Source organism: Anarhichas minor, unplaced genomic scaffold (assembly GCF_050575085.1).
Source record: "Anarhichas minor isolate MPS153535 unplaced genomic scaffold, ASM5057508v1 ptg000014l, whole genome shotgun sequence".
Classification (NCBI taxonomy): domain Eukaryota; kingdom Metazoa; phylum Chordata; class Actinopteri; order Perciformes; family Anarhichadidae; genus Anarhichas; species Anarhichas minor.
Genome location: NW_027466460.1, coordinates 7,685,722 through 7,708,943, shown reverse-complemented (window position 1 = coordinate 7,708,943; position 23,222 = coordinate 7,685,722). Strand labels below are relative to the sequence as shown.

Below are 23,222 nucleotides of genomic sequence, written 5' to 3'. Positions count from 1 at the left end.
CACTGACTGCTGTATCCTTTGTACCTGATCTGTTTTTCCTCCCCTCCAGCTGAAAGGATGATTTAACTAGCCACTCTTGTCATAAAACATTTTAACTAGGAGCAATTATGTTTTGATGGGCGGTCAAATATGGGAATGGCCAGTGCCCCACAACCCTCCCCCACTCAATTTGCTGAAAGTTTGGTGTGCAAGTTCAGTATCATCTGAGTGTGGGCCTTTCACTTACCACAGCCAGTACGTTTTGAAGAGCCCTTTTGCCTCTGAGGCCCCGGTGTTTGTTGCTGCCCTTTGGCATATTAAGTTTCAGATGTGCAAATCTCACGGCTGGCTGTGGCTGCTAGTGGAAATTTCCACTTCTCATTCGGACAGCATCTTGTGAATGTGATGTTGTGGGCTGATCATAAGAAACTACTGAAGAGAGCTAAGGTTTTGGGGTTGGGAATTTGATATTTGATGTTGTGTTAAAACAAGGCAATAAAAATTAATACATGTTTTAAAGATATATATGGTAAATAACTATTTTGGAAAATTGCAGAGGACAAGGGTAGGTTAATTAACCTGTTTATGTTTATGTTCATGCATATGAACATAAACATAAGCATTTTCCTTGGAAAAAACCCAATGACAGTGTTACTCAGCAGCTTCCTGAAACTTATTTCGTCACATGACAAATATGTGAAATATCATGGGTCCAAGTTCCATGTGATGTTTCTACTTACTAATGGTTCAGCCTCTATTGATTATGAGTAAGGTATAGAAGAGGGCTTGGGAGGTTGATGGGTGGAGGACTGCTGTGTTCATTATGTTTGATTAAGCTCTACAGTCATCGCATTATATAATTAATTAGTTACGTAATGGTTGAGCAAGGACAGAGGCAGTGTTCTGCAGTCAGTGGTGTAATAGTGAAACTATTACGGTGTTACACAGCGGCGTTGTCTTTGCTTCTCTAAGTTAGGGAGTGATGTTATCCTCGGATGAAGCAAGGAGTTCCCACACATGAGGAACAGTAGCTCATTGAATAACTTTATTCTATGGAAGCTTCACTGGAAAATAAAACATACTGCCAGTTGAAATTCCTCCCGACCTCGAGCAGACGAGCTTGTGTGTTTCTCAATCTTAGGTAGCTGAATGGCCTGTGTTCATTTCACAAAAGGAAGTAGAGCGAATACAAATATCTGACGAATGAGTGATTTTGATGTGTATTAAGTTCCTCACTGACTTGATCATTGTTTTTGCTGAATAGTTTTCTGGATACTTATTTGCAGGCTTCTTTGTGATGTTTAAACGCTGTCTCCTTGTGTACGGCTACCATTCTTGTCCAAACGTTTTTTTTTATTGAAGCATACATTTTGGATCATGCAGGATCTTGAAAAAACTATTTTATTGCATCATAGTTTACTCAGGAGTTTGAAACAAACATCACAAACATGTCCTTATCTACTGACATAAAAACAAGTGGGCCTGTGTAGTTGTGATCAGCGGGCACACAATCAAAAGTTCTGTGGCCAAACACCACTACAACAGGTAGGAGCAGGTTTTTATGTTCTATCTTTTTATAATTTTGGGGAACCGGCACTTCAAGGCTGAACTGTTAACTTCTTAGCTTTCTCGTGGGTTGTTCGCATCCCCCCCCCCCCCTCTTCTGCTCTTTCTCAGTCTTTCATATCACAGAAGTTGAAAATATATTTATTTCTGTTCTATCATACCACAGGAAGCTGTGCACAATGACTGCAAAGAGTGATTTGCCCACTCATGCTCATATCCTATGAATATGATGTGTTGTGCGTGGTATGGTTTCTGTTTATGTAACAGGGTGAGGCCATGTGAAAATGTTTGATTGAGTAAGGCAGTTGGTGGCAGAAACGTGACGCAAACCACATCTGCCCTTTCCAATCAGAAGACACTGTTTATTGCCAAGTCATCCTATCTCTCTCTCTGAGTGCTGTTTGGTCTCTAGCATATTATTCTCTCTGTGAGATGTGTTCACAATAACATTGCATTTGGTCATTGTGCAGTAGAGACCGCTTTGTCAGTGCTGCCTCGCTGTACATTCACATTGTTTGTACAGTTTTATACCCAGTGGTGCGTGAAAGTTTGGCTTTTGTTCCGAGTGGGCCCTTCAGTTTCAAAGAGGCAGAGCGACAACAAGGTATTTTTAGATGGCGCAGGAAGATACGAGGAAGCAATGCAAGTGCTAAGCCTAGACTATTGCCAGTTTTTAATGTCATGGCTGATGACATTATAGATAATGCTTTTCTCAGTAAGCTGTTTTACTGGCTGGCAGATTAGCTTCAATCGGCCTTGGAGTGCAAGTCTGTTGAACTCTACTTTCAAGACTAACACCAAAAAGGTATTCCCTCATTTGGTATTTTGATGACTATGATGGATATCACTGTCAAACACATTGGTCCAAAACTTTCATCCTCATTTATCCATTCGTCATCTTTTACAGCCGGTATGGAAGTATTTGCACTTATTATGTTTTCTCCAGTCGCTCATTTAGGTTTTTCCTTAAAAATTCCAAAATTGAGTGCATTACTATAGCAGCAAACAATAATTTGCTATGTATAGATATAGTGGAATAATGGCACCCTGAGCAGAGAATGAAGTCACACATCTACTCATAAATCCTAGGTGACATGTTGAAGTGTTTATCTGTAGATAAGAAAAAAGCATGAACCACAAACACAGGACGACTAATTTACAATAATCAAGTCGGCTTGTGGTCTAGAACCAGACTAGCCTTGTAGCTTTTGAAATGTTACTGTTTCCATGAAAGATGAATGTCAGTGTCTGTGCGTGCACTCATTCAATGCAGTGGAAATAGCTTTGCTAGATTACAACATATGTCTGGTGTTACAGAAAAGGAGAAGACTAAAGGAGAAGACTAAAGGAGAAGACTAAAGGAGAAGTCTACTGAACCTTTCTTCACATTCCTTGATGTTGTCTTTACTGTCAATAATGTCCACCACGATCGAAGACATGTATGAGAAAACTCAGTGCAGCAGTAACTGGAGGTGCATGTTCGCTCTGGTGGTGAGCCATAGCTCACTAAAGCCGATCTGCTAACAAAAATGGACTAAAAATATCCCAGAGGGCTACAGGAGCTGCTGCTCAAAGCTGAATTGACCATGGAAATAATCAGATATTGGCAAAAAAGTTCACAAGTATTTTTTATTTTAATTTGGACTTCAATCCATGTTGTATGCTTTGAACAGTATTTTATAAATGTGCTAAATTTTGGGGGATCAATAGTTATTCAAAATCATACAATTAAGTACGGCCTCTGTTCGTACTTAATTATCTACTGTTTAGGATTGATTGCCGGTGTGTTGCTCTCAAATTTCTCCAGAGCGGTTTGTTTGTGTGTGTGTGTGTGGAAAGCATGTGGCTACACAGCATGTGTATGTGTTCAGATAAGCAGGGGGAGGTTATAGTGGGGAGTCAGGGAGTCAGAGAGTGAAGCGAGGCTTGAATTTAACATGGAGCCTTTATGAACGAGGCAAATACGGGCTGTGATCCAAACCGGAGGCAACCCACTGACGAGGCTCTTAAGGACGTTATGTCACTTCTCAAGGGCCTGTGTTACAGAGATACAGATTTCTCTGCTCTTCAGCATGAAGGCACCACTCGGGTATGTGTTTGCTAAATATGTGTGCGTCTACACAACAATAATAAGATAAGATGTAGTTGTTAGTCTTGCAATATTGCCATCAGTCCTTTTTTTAAACTAGCCAGGGAAAAGGCAGCATTTAAGTAAATGTATTTGGCTAGTAATGCGATGTTATTTTTTCTTTGTTTCTTTCTTCAGAGGTGCTTGTAGTTTGTGTGAAAGGATCATGTAGCCGCATATTTGTGTGTTCATATAAGCAAGGGGGTGTTGTCTGGGCTGTGTTTGGAGGGAAAGACGGAGAGAGAAGTAGGGATTGAGTTTGGCATGGAGCCTTGAACTTGGACAAACAAGGACTATCAAAAAGTCATTGCATGATTTGTCTACAGCTGATTTAATTGTCAAAAAACGCTAGTGAGTCGGCAAAATCAACGGCCTGCGCTGTTTGAAAATATAAAATGAATTGATCCACGCTTATGGCCGTGGCTTATTTAATTTTATAACAGTTGGGTTACCCTACGATTTCAGTGCCATCGTTTAGACTCCCTAGGCCCAATCCACAACATCTTGAAGGCATCCATCTTTTGTCTACGCTGTTTTTCCCATAAAAACATTCGCACGGGTCGGGACAACTAACTAAGATGAAGCTCAGGCTTAATATGGCCTTTGTGCCCAAGAACCATCACCTCCTCTCCTGCATATCAGTGGTTGCGTATGTTCTTCACAGTGATACAAAAAGTGAAATAATAGTAAAATGAAAGTGTAGCTGCTGAGTTGGCAGAAGTAGTGTCATAGTCATAGTGAGACATTGAAACATATGTTTTAAATAGAACTTCACGTTACTCATCCTGTCAACCTTGATATCATGAGCCAGGTGTCTTACCAAGAACACTGTCTTTGTGTTGGAGCTGGAGGTGAATATATCTTGAACGGCAGATGACACTGTCTGTGTCAACCCCTTTTTAAATGGCTGAAAATACTGGCTGGAGATAGAGGATTCTGAGGGTAATGCTGAGAGAGTTTCCCATACTGAGACACCATAGTTATAATATAAAGAGCAGGTTTCACTGTGATACACATGTAGTGTAATCATAAGAAGGAGACGATGGCCTTAGCAAATCCTACAAAACTTTCCACTGTCCAGAGGAGTGTAGAGGAATGAAGCTCTTGGTGTTTAGTGAAGGGGAGGGCCACAGGGTTCCCAAAGGAGCCAAAGTTATTCCTGCTCTCTCCTCCTCCTCTTCTCTGGGCAGGCGTAGCCACGTCTAGTTATGTGCCTTTAGGTATATTGAGTAAGAGCACTTGGCCAATAGGTCCTTGTTTGTTTGCCTTGGCTTTTATGAATCAAAACAAATGTTCTAGGTATGCTCATACAACGTTGTCAAATAAATGTTAATGTAGCTTTTGTAAACATTGTTTTGTGCCAGTTTTGTTACAAAAAAAACCTATGTTAGAAGCGCACCAGTGTGTATTTTAAAACATTGTATTTTAAATAATAAAAGCAAGACAAGGAACCCTTTTTCTCTGAATAGGGAATGAAAAACAAAGAGAGCTGTAAAAAACTGTAGGAACAAAGCTTGAGCTGTCTGTTAACCATAGAAGATGTAAATGAGAATATAATCTATCCATTAATCTCACAGGAAGGTTTCTGGTTTCCTTTTATTACATATTGCACCCTAGATTTTGAAGTTTTGGTGTCTAGCCAAATTAAGCAAACGTCAAATGTAAAACTATCGAAGCACTGTGAGTAAAGGATCATCAAGGCTGTATTGCATCTTTAGCTCAAGGGTATCTTTTTGCCTCATGTTGTGACAGATTGCTTGATGAAAATTATATATTTGGATGCTCCAATATGGATGCTATTTTTTTGGCAATATATGCTGTCACTTCAAATAAATCTTGTGTTGCATATTAGGACACACACACACACACACACACACACACACAGACAATCCCTACTTTGCATGGCATCATTCTTCCTCAAATGCCACTCTAGGATATTGCCTTTTTGCCTCTGCCTTCAGTTACTAATGCAGATTGATATTATTTTAACTTTACTCCACAAAAATGTAAAAACAGAAATGTCATTAGTAGTGGTTTATTATGTCAACCCCCAAAAAGCTGTTTGTGTTTTTATACTCATGCCAACAAAGATCTGGCTTCTAAAAGATGTCTGGCACCTACAGTTGAAGAAGTGAAAATGGTGTACATGCTGATGAAGCTAACTTTAACATTTACAGTAAAACTAAACTGAAAATAAACCCCTGAAATATGTTCCTGCAATACTGAAAGTAAAACTAGCTTGAAAGTCAAACTTAATTACCCTCAGTTCCAGTTTCACTTTGTATCATAATACTATGTCAATATTGTCCCATGTTGTTTTTCTGCCCACTCTCTGAGTGTGTCCAACTATGTGGAAATTCTTATGTACTGTATGTCATTTGTCTTCTCTCCATCCAGAATATCCATGAGCTCCGATTTCCCTCACTACAATTTCAGGATGCCAAATATAGGGTTCCAGAATCTTCCCCTTAATATCTACATTGTGGTGTTTGGGACAGCCATCTTTGTCTTCATCCTCAGCCTCCTCTTCTGCTGCTACTTAATAAGGTAACACCCATGCACCTGTTAGCTTTGGATTTGGCTTTGCTTACAATTCTTATTGTGTGTGTGATGTGTGAGTTTGTGGCAATACAGTGTCATACAGGGGTCCCATGGGTAGCCAACATTGTCTACTTACTGGGTGAAAGAAATCATTAATATGGTGGTATGTGAAAAAACAATCTGATATTAATTAACCTTGTTGACTTGCATTATTCTGCGCATGCGCTGCCAGAATCGAAAACACAAAGTTACATGAATCTATTTAAAGAAATACATTTTTAGGCTTCCAGGGTTCTCATTTTCAAACCAGTAAAAATGATGTTGTACTGATGTTTCTCAATGTAAAGGCTTAATACTAATGGAAACTTCATATCTAGGAATCTAAGAAAATAAAAATACAATCTACTGCCCCCCGAATTTGTTATGGTTATGAAATCTATACAAAACAGTTCAATTAAATATTAAATAATCATTCATTTCTATTCAGCAGACATTGTCATTGTCACAATAGCTTTTAGTTGAGGTTGAATTCAATTTTTCGAAATGTGTGTTTTTGTATGTCTTGGTAATAGTTATTTCACAGAAGGTCAAAATGTTACAACAGCACAGTTTGGAGAAGGTAGCTGCAATACTACAATTGGCGACTTTATGATTTGAATTGACAGGAAAAACACTAATACTATGCTGAGATCCAAAGCTGCTTGTCTACATTATTATGATCATGGCACTTGGCGTCAACTTGTTCTATTTATTTTTTCTTAGAGCCAATTACCTCCTAAATGTCCTCCCCATATTCCTTGTTAAATGTAATTAACATTTGGCTGTTCATTAAATGAGCATTTGGGTGTTTAAAACTCATGTTTGTAACCATTAACATTAATCTGGTTGAATCTCCCTTTTTTAAAGCAATTAGTCTCGAGTGTAATCCAGTAATTATTTCCCGCAAAGGAAAAGTGGCGGTGGTTTCTAGTCATTCCCTTGCCCCTCTTTTTAATACCACTGGTCTAATTATGTTGTCCTGGCTGCCGTTGCTTCAGGGGTGTTCTCCTGCCAACAACTAACTGAACAGAAATAATGTCCAGCATGTTTTATCTAAGACAGTGAGAAGCAGCAGTTCCCAACAAAATTCACCCCTCGCAAATGGTAAGTAGGTTAACTACTACCGTGTTCCTACAATTCTCCATTTAACTGTGAAAAGACACTTCACGACTTTGATGCAGTACCATGATTCAACACTGAATGTCAATGTTGCCAGATTTAGTCACGAAAGGCAAAAAGAGCGTTTTTGCTCCATAAAGAGTGTCTTAAAGATGCAGTCTCCCAAAGGACTGGCCTCAAATGATTTGCACCATCTTCTATGATTAATGTACAATTTAAAGCCTCCTTATGGCTACATTTAAAGAAAATTCTTCTTTTACAAATTGGCCAAAGCTTTACTTAAACCTTTAGAGGTTGTCATAAAGCGTGAATCCTATAGTCTCTGTGCAGTAAGTGTCATTGCTCGTTTACATAGAGAGGAGAATAATGGGACCATTAACTTTAGCGGTGACGTGTGATAGGTCATTATTCAAACAGACAAACACTCACACCAAGTTTGACACGAGGCAGACTGTCACAGAAATACTCAACCACCTCCAACAGTGAGTACTCGGTCCACACACATATATGTAAAGTATGCAGTATACATTACAAGGATTGACATGTATTTCCTGAGCATGGGGTGTTTCTGAAAGTATAGAGACAGGAGGCCTTGAATGCTGAATTCACGAGCATGGCCCAAATGTTTATGCATGTGCAATGTAAATAAACCTAGATCTTTGTAACAGCAAGCTTGTGACAGTTTCGTGCTTATACATGTTAAGTGAAGTGACACACCTTAAGGTAGACCAAACCACCGGACATTCTTCACTATAATGATGGCTGTCACACACATTTTACATTTTTGAGTAGCACGCTGACTGCAGGCAAATAATGATAATGATACCTTTTGAGAGGAAGGTCAATTTGGACACCTGTTTCTCATTTTTCAGCTGGTTAATCTTACACACTTTGACATTGCAGTTAAGGGCCATTGAGCAACCCCCATCAGTCACCCACAACCCCCTCACCCATGACCGATTGTCCCCTACCCTTGGGAGTCTCTGCACCTTTTCCTGCTGACCTCTTTCAAAATGTCAGTTTTTCTCCTAGACTGTGCTGCTTGTTTTACAGATCCCTCTCACTCTGCTGCGAGAGGTTAAGGTTACTAGTAATGGAGGTAAATCTTACAAACCTATGAATTTCTCCTATCTCTCTTGTTTTTGTCCCCCTTTTCTACATATTTTAGTCTCGTTCTCAGTACCTATAGATTCTCTTATTATCCAGTGCTCGTTCTGTTCTGTTTTGAGTTGTTTTGTTTGTTTGTTTTTGCTCATTTACAAGAGCAATGTTTATGAAGAGTTACACCAAGAGTTTGGTATAAACCTTAAACATTGGTTGTATCTGTGGGTACGCTCCTTTTTAACCATTATGCAAGAGTGCCTCAACAACCTGCACCAGTGCTTTTTTTAATGTCTTATCCAATGTATTTTTGGTGTTATTGTGAATTTATATTTTACTTAATGTCCGGTCTAAGAATGAAACCTGCTAATATGTAACTTGGCCTTCTATTGTATTCCTAAGAAAAACAAATATTTAACAGAGTTCAGGAAGGTGACATTTTATTTTTGTATTTGCACTCCGTTCTGTAATTGGTAATTCAGTTGATATGTATTGGCATATGCCTAAAGCAGAATCATATCCTCTTTGACAATCATGCAGAGCATGCACAACCCAAACTTTTTTTATCTCGAGATAAAAATCTGTTATGAAAACCTGCTCTGCCTTTGTTTGTCTGTCTCCTATTGAGATATATCATGTGTAGAATCTTCAACCAGTTTGTATATACCATATTATTATTATTCTTATTATTCTCTATGGATTGAGAATTGCTTTTCATGCCTATTTGGTACATTACAATACTGCAAGTATTTATAATGAAATTGCATCCATGTTTTTTTCTCTCTTTCCAGGATTGTATGACTGCTTTCTCTCTATTTAACGTAGTCAGTTGAAGGACGCTTACTCATCAAAAAGATGTTTTGTCTCCCCAGGTTACGGCACCAGGCGCACAAAGAGCTATATGCATACAAACAAGTAAGCACTCCAGTGACACACACACACACACACACACACACACATGCTGCAGTTCAAAAATTCGAAAATAACGGTGAGCCAACTCTGGTCCCTAAATGTTAATTCAGCTGGTGCAATAATGTGTTTGCCAACTCTACTGGCAGCTGCAGGTATTTCCAGGGTTAAAATAGATTTGGCCCGTTTCAAATTATTTACAGGTTCTCTCAAAATGTCTGCCCTTAACCTGAAGGGAAGCAGGTGGCTTAGCCGGAAAAATAAGGTTCACGGTTAGCTGGGATTGAGCATGCCAGCAAGGCTTCACAAATGATGTAATACACCCAAACATGTCACAAGTACACACACTGGCATAATATATACTGTGATGATTATTAACTCTGTAAATTGTCTTACTACTACCTGCCAGCTAGAAACATTAATCCAGTGGACATATTATTCCAGCTTCTCTGTGGGTTATTTAAGACTACCAATCTCACATAGTGGACACACACACACACAACCCCCACACACACATTAGTAGTGCACATACATTTACTGTAAAACAGCAACTATATTGTAGTACATATTATCTCTGTGTCCCTTTTCAGCCTGACTGGTTGTTTTTTCATCACACACTTATTATTAGATGCTAAGTCTTTTATTGTATTTCCAGAAGAGCTGGTTTATACAGTCAATCAGTGACTAACCTTTCTTTATCTCTTATTATGCCACTTAGGTCATTCAGAAGGAAAAAGTCAAAGAGCTAAATTTGCATGAGGTAAGTACGATATCTGTTTATAATCAGTTGATGATACTTTAAACCAAAATATCACTCTCTTTAAGCAGTCGGCCTATCTAATGTACGGAACATTCTGTAATGTACCCTGACAAGTATCCACTGTACTGTTATACCATCTAATTCGGACTATCCAGCCATATACTACTTTATTTGAGCAATGCTTTAGCCACAATGTCGTTCATTTACTCAGTTCGTTCTTTCTGTACTTCGATCTCCTCATTGTTGTGCAGTTATGATGGTTGTGCCATGATACAATGTGCGTCATTAAAACTCTGACCAATTATAGCATAGCGTTGGCCAACTCCAACCAGGGTCCGACAACTATCTGGCCCTGCTCCATAAACTCTCATGCAATCAGTTTTTTTGTAGATTTTGAGCTAGTCACGGTTAAACATTGTTTCTGGGGCATGTGTAATAGTGATACTCGTTATCCGGAGAGGTTGGAACAAGATAAGTATAACTTTCTAAAACGTTACAATTATACGTAAAAACCTGTACATTAGCAGAGTGCGTTAGCGCATCATTAACTAGTGTTAGCACTTCTATGCTACTGAATACTGAATATATACATATGCTGCTTTTGCTTTTTAATGATTTTTACAGTGAAAAAAAAATACCTACCTGGCTTCATAGAAACAGTGATGATTATGAAGTAATGTGGTGGTTCACTTTTACACTGTCTTTAGCTTCTATCGCTATCTTTTTAACCCGGTGTAACATCCTGGATATATCCTTCAAACACATATTCTAGACACCTCTGCCTGCCTCGCTCTGAAATCTCTTTTTGTTTTTTTTTGTCAATTTATGCCGTCATTATTAACATAAACATCCTCAGCTTTGGTTGTAAATGGTACCAACTCTTGTTATGTATCAGAATATATCAGGACTCGTTTGGGCTATCTGCACAGCTGGCTTTGTGTTTCTGGACTTCCGTTTTTTTGAGTTTTATGGGTTTTGTCTAGTTTAAAGGCAGCGATGACATACACGTTGTTATTTATTTAACATTCAGTGCATCTGTTTTGACACGCTGTCATGTGAAAACTAGCATCTTGCTGTTAAGTTATGAGTGTTCTCCCTACCGTTATTAAGTAATGCTGTATGTCAGCTCAGCCTGGTTGGGAAATTGCAAGCAGAAGTCAGCGAGTAAAGCGGCAGCATTGGCTTTGCAGCCAGGAACACTATCCATTCAACACCGTAGTGCAAATGAAATACAACAACAACAACAATACCATCTTCGCGTGTGCTTTAACACATGGCTAAACACAGTTTTTTGTCATCATTTTTGGAATTTCCCGCTGCTCCATCAGGCCTCAGTCTTGTATTGTTTATATTGTTAGGAGCATTAGAAGGTGTCATGTGAGTGAACACTGACGGAATTACCAAGCTGTATTTGTCTAAGGACAATAATACACACACACACACACACTAGCCTGGGTGGATGACCTAGTTTTAAAGGCTGCCACGCCGAAAGATCACCCTGGAGACATGATTTTAGACGGAATGGCACAAATTCAGTCTCAGTATTTTGATGGAATATCTACAGTAGAAGCGCTATTATGGGATCAGTTTGGTGGTCAAGTCATGTTAAAGTTTTACCTATTGCTTATAGGGTCACAGTAGTACTCGACTGATTGTGCTGTTCTGTTGTTGAGATGGTGGTGTGCCTTTCATTTTCATTCAGTTTACGCTCACAATCTGTGTGTAGTTAGCTTCTGTTTTACTAAGGCAGCAAATCGTTACTTAATCGGCTGCTGGGACTAACTTTTATAGTAGAGAGAAAATGAAGGGAGCTTATGATCAGCGGGATTTGTTTCAAATCAGTGAGCTCAAAAAAGAAAGTAAAGTTATTACACCTGAAAACAACTAGGCTGCAATTATACTACACATTAAATAATTATGTGTAACATTTTCAGTATCTGTTATTGTTTCACATGTACTTGTAGAAATGTATGTAAAGCTAATTCAGCAGAGATATTTTAATAAAATTCGAAAGAAAAGAAGAGAACCCGTGATGGAAAATGACATCTAGATTATTGCTCATAATGATACATCTTGAGATATGAGATATCCTTTCTGTCATGAAGAGGTTCTGCGTAATAGTCAGTCCATGTGTCGACCTCACAGAACTAATGTGATTCTGTCCCATTCTCGTGAACACGATATCAGGAATGCATGGAGGCACAACCATCTACTTGGACTCAAGGATGAACTGATTTGAATTTGGTGGTCAATGGTCCCTGCGACCTCACAAAAAAACAGCTTTTGCCATAACTCAAGAATTCATATACTGATTAGGACACATTTGACATGGATGTAAAGTGTTAACTACAACCATTAGCCGATAATTGTACTTTAATGACTCACAGGCACGAGTTTCACAAATGTTGTCTTGTTGCAAATGTTTACAAAGGGTGTGGAAAGACAAAAATAGATGAGTAGTAGATGTAGAAGCAAATCTGCAGAGGTGGCTGCTAAAGATGATAAAAACAAGGGCAACATGTTTTTATCACTAGAGATCCATAAAGAGAGGGCCTGTTGGTCCGAATACCCACTTAGGATAACAAGTGCCTATTGTGGCCACAAATAGCTTTTGAGGATTAGCCTATTTTTAGCCTGGGTTCTTCTCTTCTTTTCAGTAACTCTTCTGTGCTGTACCCGGTTTCATGGCTCTCTTGGACCAAGCTTTTTTACAATTGTACATTCTTTTTTTTTACTTATTTCCGTTTGTTAAGTAACTAATTTGCACCACATGTTTTTTCTCTGATCAAATCCATGATCTGGTGAATGAATGTTTTTCCATAAAATTAAGTACATGTGTTTTGCATGAAATTTGTAACTATTGCTTACAGGGTTTATTCAGTTTATCGGGAGAAAGAGATTCTGTCAAAAGTTGGTGAAGGGTGCCAGATCTCAACTGTGAGTGTGACACCATAGACAAGGCATTTAAGGGAACAAAAACACTGATCTATTCACAAATAACGACAGCAAAGCAGACATCTTAACAGAGAATTGCTCTGTGTCCAAAGATCATCGGGAGAGAAGCTAAGAGCCCCCATGCTGTCCTTTTCATCCTTCCTTGTCCATCCACCCCCATAATGTAGAGCTGAGAGAAAGATAAACTGTGTGGCTAAATAGTTGCAGGCTTAGACAGCCCAAAAAAACGGTGTGCCAAGTTAAAACCCTCTTTTATGGAAATGTCACCCACTGGTTGGATAAAGTTTTGCGATGGGAATGGAGTGAGGACTTTTTTCATCTTTGCAGATTTTTGCCCATTTTTTCCCAGTTTGAAATGTCCAGTTCCTTACACACTGTTACCCTTGTCCCTGCAACTCTAATGTTGGTCTAGAAAGGGAGTGTAGTCAGCCATGTCCTACCTACATTGTATGTGGTGTTGTCAGTTGCTTCTTTTCACCTGTCAATAATGAGTTTCACTGGGAAGTTAGATTCATGCCAACCCTGACCTATGGTCAGTGGCTCTGGATTGTGATGGGAAAACAAGGAGATTGCATATATAAGTTGCCAAAATGAGTACTTTGTACCCTCTGATTAGGCCTCCTGAACGCCCATTATATATCCCAGCTCCCCTAAATAGTTGAAGAAACACCGGGAGAAAGAATCACAGGGAGAAAAGGGTGGGTGGATGGATGGTTGTGTTATCATATTGTTCTGATTCAGCAGATTCTCGCCAATTTATCTGGAAGTGCAATGTGTTCAACCTGTATGATACCCAGAATATACTGAAAAAATTGTACACGCAAAGCATCTTTCTTCATGCATTTGCAGTAGAACAATAATAAACCAGCAGTCAGTTGTTTAATATAAAAGAGATTATTCAATAGACGACAAAAGGGAAGTTCACCAACATTCTAGTGTTTGTTAACTGGCAAAGTCAAAGCGAGAAATACATTTCCAGAATTTGACAATCAGGCAACTGAAAAACATCTTATTTAAATATAAAATGAATAATCATGTCACACACAACCTAAACAGTTAGCTAATGCTAGCTGGCAGTTAATGACCTGTTTGGATCATGTCAGTTGAACGGGCGTGTGTGTGTAAAGCAAACATTGCACAAAAAGACAAAGAACTCCAACCTGACTTATTGCCTCAGTGAGGCATAGAGGACTACGGTTATCACTACTATTTAACTGTTTTATCTATGATCGCAGACGCTAACGGCACTGAGATCATAGACCCATAGAGTTGGGTAGATTGTTATGAGCTAGATAACCAGTGAAAATGTGTCTGATGAAGTTTTAATATGCACAAATTGTCCTGTGTGCTGTGATATGGGTCCACTTTTGTGGCTGTCTTTCAAATTTTTCAGTCTTTCTAAGTCCCGTAACCTTGAAACTGTGCCACAAAAGGAAGACTGAACAAGTGTGAGTTAAGTCAGAGTTATATAACACAACACAGTTGGTCAGTTACTACTCTGTTGTTTGTGTCATTTTTTGGCAGATGTTGGCCACAGTTTTTTTTTTTCCACGAGTGCCTGACCTTGGTTGTATGAATAGTTTGTTTTCAATCCACCAACACAAAATTCAGATTAGGACTGAAAAAAAAAAAGAAAAAAAAAATCCAGAGAACAACCAACAAATTCAAAGTTGTTACATTCCCCTCCCCAGAAAAACACCTCGAACTTCTCCTCTCTCTTTCAGATTTGTGCAGTGTGCTTGGAGGAGTTCAAACAGAAAGACGAGCTGGGGATTTGTCCGTGCAAACATGCCTTCCATAGGAAGTAAGTTTATGGTTTTGTGTGCATCCATGGTCACGTACACAAAAGTGCACACACACACACACCAAAGAAACGTGGATCAGTACAGGTTTCCTTAACCAAGTAGTACATTTTCCTCTTTACCACCTCTTAGGAAGTTAACTGACAGTGAGTAGAAAACAATTTTCAGAGACTAGAGTGAAGTTATTTTCAAGTCATTGCGTGGATGGACTGCATGTTGGTGGCGACAATAACAAAAAGTTAATGATTATATAGTTTTTCTACACAAAACTAAAGCCAAGTGTTTATCAAGTGCGGAGCTTCACAGGACATGATGGATTGCTGTAGCCAACTTCATCCCCCACACCTCCCCCCCCCTCTCTGCCCTGACTGAGTTGTTTATATCAGCATGACACCTCCCTTGGCCTAGTTTTCCCCCCAGTTTCAGCAAGAGGGTCACCACTAGGTGAATGCACTGTATAAGCTCTCCTTTTTAGTGTGTGGCAAGTAAAGCCATGCTGTTTTTTGGAGAAAACACAATGAATGACAACAAGACAATGCTTGTCATTATTGATTAATCTTCCCATTATTTTTTCAATAACTGGATGAATAGTTTCCTCTATAAATGTCCTACACAGTGAAAAAGACCCGTTCAATTTACCAAGGGGCAAAGGCATGGTCTTCAAATTGCTTTTTTTCAACAGCCCAAACCCCAAAGCTATTCAATTAACAATGGCATAAAACAGACTAAAGTAGAAAGTCTTTACATTGGTAAAGTTGGAACCAAACAATGTTTTACATTTAATTAATTAAATCAATTAATTCACAGCTCACTTCAGCTCCACATTAAGTACCAGAATGGAAATTTAATAAAACTGTAAATCCACTGTCTGTGTCTCAGTGATTGACAGTGCTAACACCACAGCTAGAGAGCAGAGCAATCTCACAATAAGGGTTTTGTGTGTGACCTAATGTGTGACCTAATGTGTGACCGGATGTATTTAATTAGTGTGGTTGTCACACTTGTTCAACAGAATGTGTGTTAGTTGGACGTAAAACTCTTCACTGCTGTTTATCTGTATTAGAGCCAGACAGACTCTTTAAGTCAATACCAACATCACTATGACAGAGTTTAAACAATTTGATATACAATTATGGTATATGTTCATTTTTCAGCATAAAGATACACCTATGAAAGGTTCTCTTAAATAAATTGTTGTCAAAGTTGCCTACTATTAGAAAGATACATTTGTCAGTGCCCTCTGGTGGACAAATCATGTGATGTCTGCACCTTTTTTACATCAACGCAAACATGTATTTTTCTTTTCTTGACTGCAATTACTTATTGATTGACATATGTGCCAATACAATATGTTAATGATAAGCTCAATGAATCCTGAGAAAATAAACATATAAGACTAATACACATGATATGGGTGTGTGAAAAGTTAGTTGGTCCTGATGGGCAGATGGCACCTTGCATTGTAGCCCCTGCCATCAGTGTATCAGTGGAAGGGTACATTATGTACTGTTAAAGTGCTTAGAGTGGTCAGATGACTAGAAAAGGGCCTGTACAAGTACAAGTCCTTTTACCATTTACCATAAGCCTGCCAAGCTTGTAAGCAGATGCAAGTGTTGACACATGAATTGATGTAGTTTGTGTCCTAATATAAGACGAGTCAAGCTAACCCAAGTTTTAATTTTCTCTACCCCTTCACATACCTCTGTATTTAGGCCTTAACCATACGCTCACTGCCTTTGCTTTCTTCCAGGTGCCTCATTAAGTGGTTGGAGGTGAGGAAAGTGTGTCCGCTGTGCAACATGCCCGTCCTGCAGCTCGCCCAGCAGGCCGGCAGCACGGACGCTCCTGTGCCAATACAGCAGCCTCTACCCGGCATCGAGAACCTGGTGTAGCAGACTCGACACCTCTCTTATAGTACACGACAAACACACACAAATACACATCCCGTCACTCATACTCTCACTTGTACAGGTACACCTTTGGTATGAGTCTGTGTGCAGAGCGGAGAAACAGGGGTTCATGTGCAGATACCCACGAGAACTGTGACTCTTCAGCCATCGTCTCTTATTCTTGCATTGGTTCACAAAAGGTTTCCTTATAATCAACTGTATTAATGTTTTTGGTTTTTTTCGCGGACAATGAAGAATAGTGATGGATAATAGAAGTTTCCTTCTTGACCAAGACGTGGTCGATAACTTTTTCTCAACCAAAGCACTTTTCTGGGGACACCAGCTTAAGACCAGGAGGAAAAAAAACACAAAAGCCAAGAACTACAGTACACTAAAATATAAATTGTTTAACTTTTTTTTTTTTTAACAAGCACTTTACGATAAGGCAAACCTTAATTGCTTGTGATCCTTGTAGCAAGGTTATGTTTTATATTGTATCATTAACTATTATTCTATGTACAGTACAAAGCCACATGGGCTTTGATTTTTAATAAGTAAACTAGTAAACTTTGATTTGTAAAAAAATATATCTGAAAGGAACAACAAAACCTGTCAGTAGATAGATGTCAGGAAATTTGGACAGTGCTTTAGTTGTAATTGCACACACACAGAACAAATTAAGCTCAACGCAACCTAAATGTGAAAGGTTTGAATGTGTTGAAACAGAATTCTTCACACTGAGCCTATAGAAATGTTTTCCCTCATTGATGCCCTGTTTGTCATTCATTACAATGTGACTGTTGTCGTTATCCTTTGTTATTATTCTGTCAATACAGGAAGGTGATACAGTGAACAAATTATCTTTTTTATGAAAGGAATACACAGACATCCACCATAAACGAGTGCAGGCTATATCCTGTTATCCCAGGTATTACTCAAAAAAACTATTCAGGATATCTCCCAACGGGAATCACAGTTACAAAGCAACTGCTCCAAGTACTGTGATTATTTAAACCGGTGTAAAACCTGGTGCTTTATCTAAAAAAAAACTGTTTTACAGAACAAACACCAGTAATAAGGCAATGTTAAACAAAGATCTAAACACGTAACGTAAATATTTCAGTTTTATTTTGTTCTGCTGCATCATTTTGTTTTATTGAAGCCGTTCTGTGTGAATGTCACAATGGCTTGCTTCAGATTAGGGCTGAGACATTTCTGAAAACAAAACAACAGATGTCAAAAAGTCGTGTTGATTAATCTTAAACTAGCATCATATATATCCTGCTAGAATAGGTCGATACCTCAATTTCGGAAGAGGGCAGGATGAAGCGGGCTTTTGCCTTCTTTGCTGTTCATCTCCTATTTAAAATGCTCTGCATGCACAGTTGCAGTTACTTTTGCTTCTATCCAAGTAGAGTATTTGTATTTATTTTTTAATTTATTATAATTTCTAGGTACAGCTGCATAGAGTGAGTGAGTAAGTGGATTGACACCTGCATCAGAATGACTGCCCTCAGCAGATAATCAGCATATCTATTTGGTCAAGAAATACACACTACATGCACAAAGGGAGGGGCTTGAGCTGCCCCCATGGACGGGTTGCTAGAGAGTCAGTGGTCAGCAGGTTGTAATGAAGCAGCATTTTCATTCATGCACACACACACACACACACACACACGCACACACACAAAGGGTAGCTCTGCTTTGTGACTGCAGTATTCTGGTGCTTTCGCCTCTCTCCCTCTTTCTGTACGGTACAGGATGCTTTTTGTTTTGTGCCACACATACAGTAACTCTAAGTCGTACCAGCTTTTGTGGTTATGTTTTTGTCCTCATCCCTTGTTAGCTGCGTTTGGTAAATGGGTTGTGCGACAATGTGCTGATCTGAAAACGGCAGCTGAAAAAAAAACTTGTGTCAAAAGTGATGGACTTTGGATAAGTTGGAGATTTCCTTTAACCTGTGATATTGTCAAATGACAATACGTTCTCACTATAGGCACAGTCCCTGATCCAATTGTAAACAAAAGAATAGTCCCACCATGAAAAAATGTAAACTAACACAATGAAATACATTAGACAGCAATTAGATCACATTTTTCAATGTCTTTGGCGCTATAAAAAGGTTTGTTTACATGTTGTTTTATGTTTACAAACATTATTGATGGAAACAGGCTTATATTCTGAATTCAAGTTGGTTTAGAAACACACCAAAACCCAATTACTATTTAACTCAAATATATTTTGGAATATACTTATAATTAAGCTAAAAAAAAACATTGATTGTGCCTTTAAAAACACAAACTTTGCTTTTAGACTTTATTCTCCAACAGCAAACAGTCTCACAGGTTCCCAACACATGGACGTTTTTAAAAGTGACAATGTGCTTTTATGGCAGGAACGCTTTGTTACCCTTCCTCTGTGTTTTCAATGTTTCATCTCTGCCGAATGCCTGCCCACACCTCACAGCGATGGGTCAGAGCACGCAGCAAGGTGAAAATGTCAACTGTTAGACGAGAGCAAAAGCAGGATTTCATGATCCTGTATGTAGCGTATTAGTCGGTTGTCCCATGCCCTTATCGAAGTCCAGCCCTCCGGCATAAATGCAACGCAGTGCCTCCACTGACGAGAAAGTGTTAACATTTTAAAGCGACTCGGATTTAAAGAAACATATTGTTCACATTAGCGTTATTTGAACAAAAACTGCCACAATTATAAAAACACGACGAGGGCTGTGTTAATTGGTAATTTCAAACCCACAGTGTATTAATGATTAACTTTGTGATCAGACAATAATTTATATTGCCTGTTAGTGAAGAGGTGTTGGCGTCATCATTGTTACATGTATGTAGACAGTAGTAGTGTAGTTATACATAAGGTGCACTAAAAATGCTCCTTCATGAACCAAATGGCAGCCGAACACTTCCTGCCATTTGGCCATCTTAAGTGTTGTGTTTGATTGTAAACACTTTTAGCCTTTCCACCAGAACTTCCCCGTTTCCTTCCTGTGTGCCGTCATAATCCCGCTGAAAACAAAGTGCCAATCCAAAATGAACTGTTGTGAATCAAAGCCCCAGTCAGTAAGAAATAATGTTTTGCATTTTTAAAGCAAAGGAGAAAGGGTGCAGTCTTCGTCACATTGTGGCCTAAAGAGAATGGAAACTGAGTCAGCCATGAATATAATAGATGAATATAAGAAATGGCTTCCCGCCACTGAAATCATTGACGTCAGTGCTGCTTCTGAGTTATCTCCATTATAAATACACAAGACACAATGAGATGAAGTATAAGTCGGGGACACCACTTCACATCAGAAATTGACTGATACTCAAGAGTAGAGAGCGTCACAAGGCCATTTATATGATTGTGCCTTCAGTGCACAATGTTTGATGGCAGATAGTGTTCTGTAGGAATATGAAAAAACTCTACTGTTTTATTAAAATAAATGTGGTACCAACATCCTCTATAGATGAAGGGTTTAATTATATTTCCATGGTTGGTTTTAGCAACCAGACCATTTAATCCGTTTTTTAATCTCTATCACTGCCGCCCTGAAGTGAACTTTCCTCTTGTTTTTATGGTGTTATTTATTCCTCCGAGGCTCTTGTAGTGCCGTTCCAAGTCACAGATAACTTCCTCGCTCTTTGTCCAAACAGACCCTGCTACCTTTACCAGTGTACCCAAGCGCCACTCCCCTACCCACACACCCTTTTTTGTTAACACTGATTACGTTTGTGGACCCTCACAGACATTGTTTGTAAAACTAAGAATTCTGCAGCAGAATATTTTTGGAGACAATTTGCTGTACAGTATTTGTAAGCTCTATTTTTGTATATTGCTATTTTGGAGAAAATAATATGCATTTCTTTTTTCTTTTCTTGTTTTTGCTAATTTCATGTTTATTCATTTTAAGAAAATGTTGCATGTGACTGACTTGAACTGTAAATAAAATGTCCAAGTTTTGGAAAGATTTGGGTGTTTTTATTTGCATACAGCCTTTCATTCAAAAACAATCGACCCTGAATATGATCAGATATTATGCATTACTTCAGGTATACAGCATTTGATGCCACATTATTATATTTCTATCTCATACAAGTTAGACAAATAATTAGTTGTATAGATTTATTCATGATTTCATGAATATCTTTGACTTTATTTAAAACAGGCCAGAGTCATCCTTTGGTAAAGCGTGTGTAATACTACCACCTTGTGGTTAAACAGCATTAGTCCAAATTATCTGCAATACATGGTCAACATGATGACAATATTAACATTTTCTTTTTATTTGTTTTTTGTGATGTAATGAGATTTATCATGCTCCATAATGTCAAGGCCGTCCTCCAAAAGGCTGAAGTTGAAATATGGATACAACGCTCATTAACAGCAGAGTCATCTGGTGGGAAATGTTGGTTTACCTAACTGATCCTTCACTTCTCAAGCCTTTGAGGCTTGTATTGATATAACATGTATATGTTATTGTTGAAATATACCGTAGGCTAAAGTTACACCTATAACATTACCATTAAACTCAATGCAACAGAAACAAAGAACTTATTTCTTTATTCCATGCATTATTTTCCCTGTCAAAGTCTGCCGCCTATATTACCCACAATGCAGCTCGACCACCGGCAGTTCGGTCAGAGATCCAGGTGTGTAAATGCTAGTGGTAGCTGATGTAGTAGCCTCGAGCTGCAAGCCTCGAGCAGAGATGAGGAGCGGGTCATAGAGGTCTGGTAAGACCACTTCTTTCTTACTCCACACAGTCGGAGGTTTTTCACATTTTTGGTTTCAGAACAAACTGACTCATCACTTATCCACATGTGCAGTAGTAGGCTACTCCCTAACACCTGTAAACAAACTTTGATGAGTAAAACGGAGGAGTTGTCCCTGCCCTGTCATTCACATACACATACATAAGACCTTTGCAGGTAGTCTCACAACCATTCACACCCTGATTCCTGTGACTGACGAGTTTCTCCTGACAGATGTGACCTCAGTCAGTGAACCTGAGATTTAACAATATGTAAGTTTTAATTGATGCCCTCTATGTTTGCACTTATTTGAATTTTAAACAGTGAAAACTCACTGTTTATGTTGTGCCTTGTGAATATATCCTGTTTGGTTGTGTGGTATATTTTCAGGTCTTGCACAATACAGCGAAGACCCCAAGTGTATTTGTCTTAGACGAAAACCAGATGTGCAGGAGACCAGGGGCAGAAGGGGGGATGTGTAGAATGAGGAGGCCACATACATTCTCTTACGTTCCGCCCAGATGTAAACATAACATGTATCCTATATAAAGATGAAGCGAGAGCCCTAGAAGAGGGACTTTCAGATTCGACTTGAGACCTCCGGGCGAGCTAGACGTCCGTAATGGCATGTGTTGCTTGTTTGTAATAAACTTTATTATACCAGCAAGAACAGTGTCCACGGAGCATCCTTCCTCATCACTTCAACAGCACTGTCGCATGAAAGATACGACAGTTGTTTGACTGCTGCACCACAAAGAATCTTTAAGGACATCAGATTAACTGATTGTATATCAGGAGCCAATCAACTTATCTTATCCTGGCATTCACTTTGTCTATTCGATCTTCCTGGAGAGTTCAGTGCATATGTTAGGTATCAAATTTGTCAATCTGGCTGTATAAGAGTCTACGTTCATCATTTAATGTAAACCTGTAAACAAACGGTGATGCGTCTGTTATCACGATATAATGATAAGGGCCGTAAAGCGGGGCACATAGGTTTAAGTAACAAACCTAGTTGATTTCAATCGTGTGGCTCTGACTTGCAGAGAGGCTTTCTGTGAAAAGCTAGCTTCCCATAATTCACCACCCAGTTGTTGTGGGCTAAGGCGGTAAATATTCCGAAATAAATGTGTTTTTAGATAAAATACCACAAGCAAACATGAGGCCAGGTGGTATTCAAGCTCAGGAGTACTTATTGGTTTCTGGGACTCTCGTCAGAATATAATTGAGCTATAATTAAGGGGCCCACAGCAGATTTATTTGACACAAGGCTCATAGTGGGTTTAATTGATCATGTTAGCCAGGACGAGTCCATTATTACTTTTCTTTTTTTGGACTTTACTGTATTTGTAATGTAGACAAGGTGCATCTGTTCTCTGTGTGTTTGAGGAAAGATTATTTTCATCCTTTGCATTCTTTTAAAGTGGGTGAGCCCTTTTTCTTTTGTTTAAACCGTGTGACTGGCAAATAGTCCCACTCTCAACAAGTCATTGTGATGAATGGTGACACACAAGGATACATTTAGGATCATAAATCAGAAGCTGTTCTCACTGCCTGATGATCAAAACAGACAGTAGAAGGAAGCGTAATATGGAAAAATAGATTTTGTTATTACTGAGCGAGGATGAAATCTCAGTATGCAAATGATAACTTGTTTAAAGATAATTATATAAAACAGGATAG

The 23,222-nt window shown here is 38.8% G+C and overlaps 1 protein-coding gene across 2 annotated transcripts in view; it reads left to right on the top strand.

The window, feature by feature from the left end:
• Positions 1-20,755, top strand: part of rnf24 (ring finger protein 24) — a 29,331-nt gene extending 8,576 nt beyond the window's left edge. The window contains exons 1-6 of one of the 2 annotated variants that reach the window (XM_076091296.1): positions 3,446-3,634; positions 6,071-6,220; positions 9,346-9,388; positions 10,101-10,142; positions 14,822-14,901; positions 16,650-20,755. In XM_076091296.1, the coding sequence (XP_075947411.1) occupies positions 3,618-3,634; positions 6,071-6,220; positions 9,346-9,388; positions 10,101-10,142; positions 14,822-14,901; positions 16,650-16,791 (474 nt within the window). In that variant the 5' untranslated portion in view covers positions 3,446-3,617 and the 3' untranslated portion in view covers positions 16,792-20,755. Of the gene's footprint in view, positions 1-3,445; positions 3,635-6,070; positions 6,221-9,345; positions 9,389-10,100; positions 10,143-14,821; positions 14,902-16,649 lie in introns of those variants that run through there. The other variant, XM_076091297.1, reaches the window with a different exon arrangement.
• Positions 20,756-23,222: the final 2,467 nt, after the last annotated feature.